Raw genomic sequence first — 1,320 nt, forward strand, 5'->3', positions numbered from 1 at the left:
TCGAATTCCACGCGGGGTTCGGCTGGTGCTTCTTGACGCACTTGCACGCGTAGGACACGCGGCTGCTCCGGTGCGTGCACTGCTTGACGATGGACAACGCGCCCGTGCCGAGCTCGCGGCCGATCTCGTAGATGTCGTTGAAGCCCGCCATGAGCGCCTTGGACGGGTTGTTGTTGCCGCCGCCGATGCCGAACGCGAGCTTGATCCGGTGCGTCGCGATGACGGCCTTGGCCGCGGCCTTGAAGCGCTTCTTCGCCTGGAACTGCTTGAGCTCCTTCAGGTTCGACTGGAGGGACGTGCCCTTGATGTTCTCGCCGTCCTGGATGATCCAGGGGTGCTGGAGCACGTCGCTCGCCGCGCCGCGCGCGTCCGGGTCCACGGTGAGGAGCGCGTTGATGAAGTCCTTGGCCTCGTAGGAGATCTTGCACCAGAAGTCGTCGTGGAACTCGTAGACGCCGGCCTTGATGCGCTCGTAGAGCTGCTCGTGGTCGTCGTCGTAGAAGGGCGGGTAGCCGCCGAGCAAAATGTACGTCAGCACGCCGATGGACCACATGTCGACCTCCTTGCCGTAGGGCTGGCGGTTCAGGATCTCCGGCGCGACGTAGCCCGGCGTGCCGCAGAGCTGGTGGAGGCTCCGCGTGCCCGTGAGCTTCGCCGCGAACCCGAAGTCGCAGAGCTTGATCGACGAGTCGTCGTCGTACGACACGCACAGCAAGTTCTCGGGCTTGAGGTCGCGGTGCACGATGCCCAGGTCGTGGCAGTACTTGATCGTCTGGAGCAGGATCAGGATCAGGTCCCGCGCCTCCTTCTCGCTGTAGAACTCCTTCTGGGCGATGCGCTCGAAGAGCTCGCCGCCCTCGATGAGGTCCATCACCAGATAGAACATCGTCGGCTCGTCGAAGAACGCGTGCAGCTTCACGATGTTCGGGTGGTCCAGCTTCTGCAGGATGTTCACCTCCTGGAGCAGGGCCGCCTCGTCGTCCAGGTTCAGCGGCTCCTTGGCGATGCACTTGACCGCGAGCCGCCGCCCGCTGTGCTTGTGCTCGGCCATGCGCACGACGGACATCGCGCCCGTGCCCAGCTCCTGGCCCAGCGTGTACTCCTCGTCGAAGGCCACGGACCGCGACGACACGTGGAGGTGGTCGAACTGGTCGTGCTCGTCGTGGTACTTCTCGCCGAGCATGGCGCCGGCCGATCAGGTCCCAAGGCGGGCAGCCCAACAGCGAGCGGCGCCGCGGCCGCGCGTCGGTGGAAGCTCCCGGCGGGGCGGTAGACGTCGAGGAGGCCGCGAGCGTCCGCCGCCCCGCCGCTCCGCGCGTC

The 1,320-nt window shown here is 66.2% G+C and overlaps 1 protein-coding gene across 1 annotated transcript; it reads right to left on the reverse strand.

The window, feature by feature from the left end:
- Nucleotides 1–241: 241 nt before the first annotated feature.
- Nucleotides 242–1,099, reverse strand: AURANDRAFT_6761 (hypothetical protein; the record flags this gene model as incomplete). The annotated part of the gene is made up of 1 exon (XM_009044573.1): nt 242–1,099. A coding segment is annotated over one exon (858 nt), but the record flags the coding sequence as incomplete, so codon positions are not given.
- Between the last annotated feature and the right edge of the window lie 221 nt (nt 1,100–1,320).

This window comes from Aureococcus anophagefferens (genome assembly GCF_000186865.1).
Source record: "Aureococcus anophagefferens unplaced genomic scaffold AURANscaffold_464, whole genome shotgun sequence".
NCBI lineage: Eukaryota > Pelagophyceae > Pelagomonadales > Pelagomonadaceae > Aureococcus > Aureococcus anophagefferens.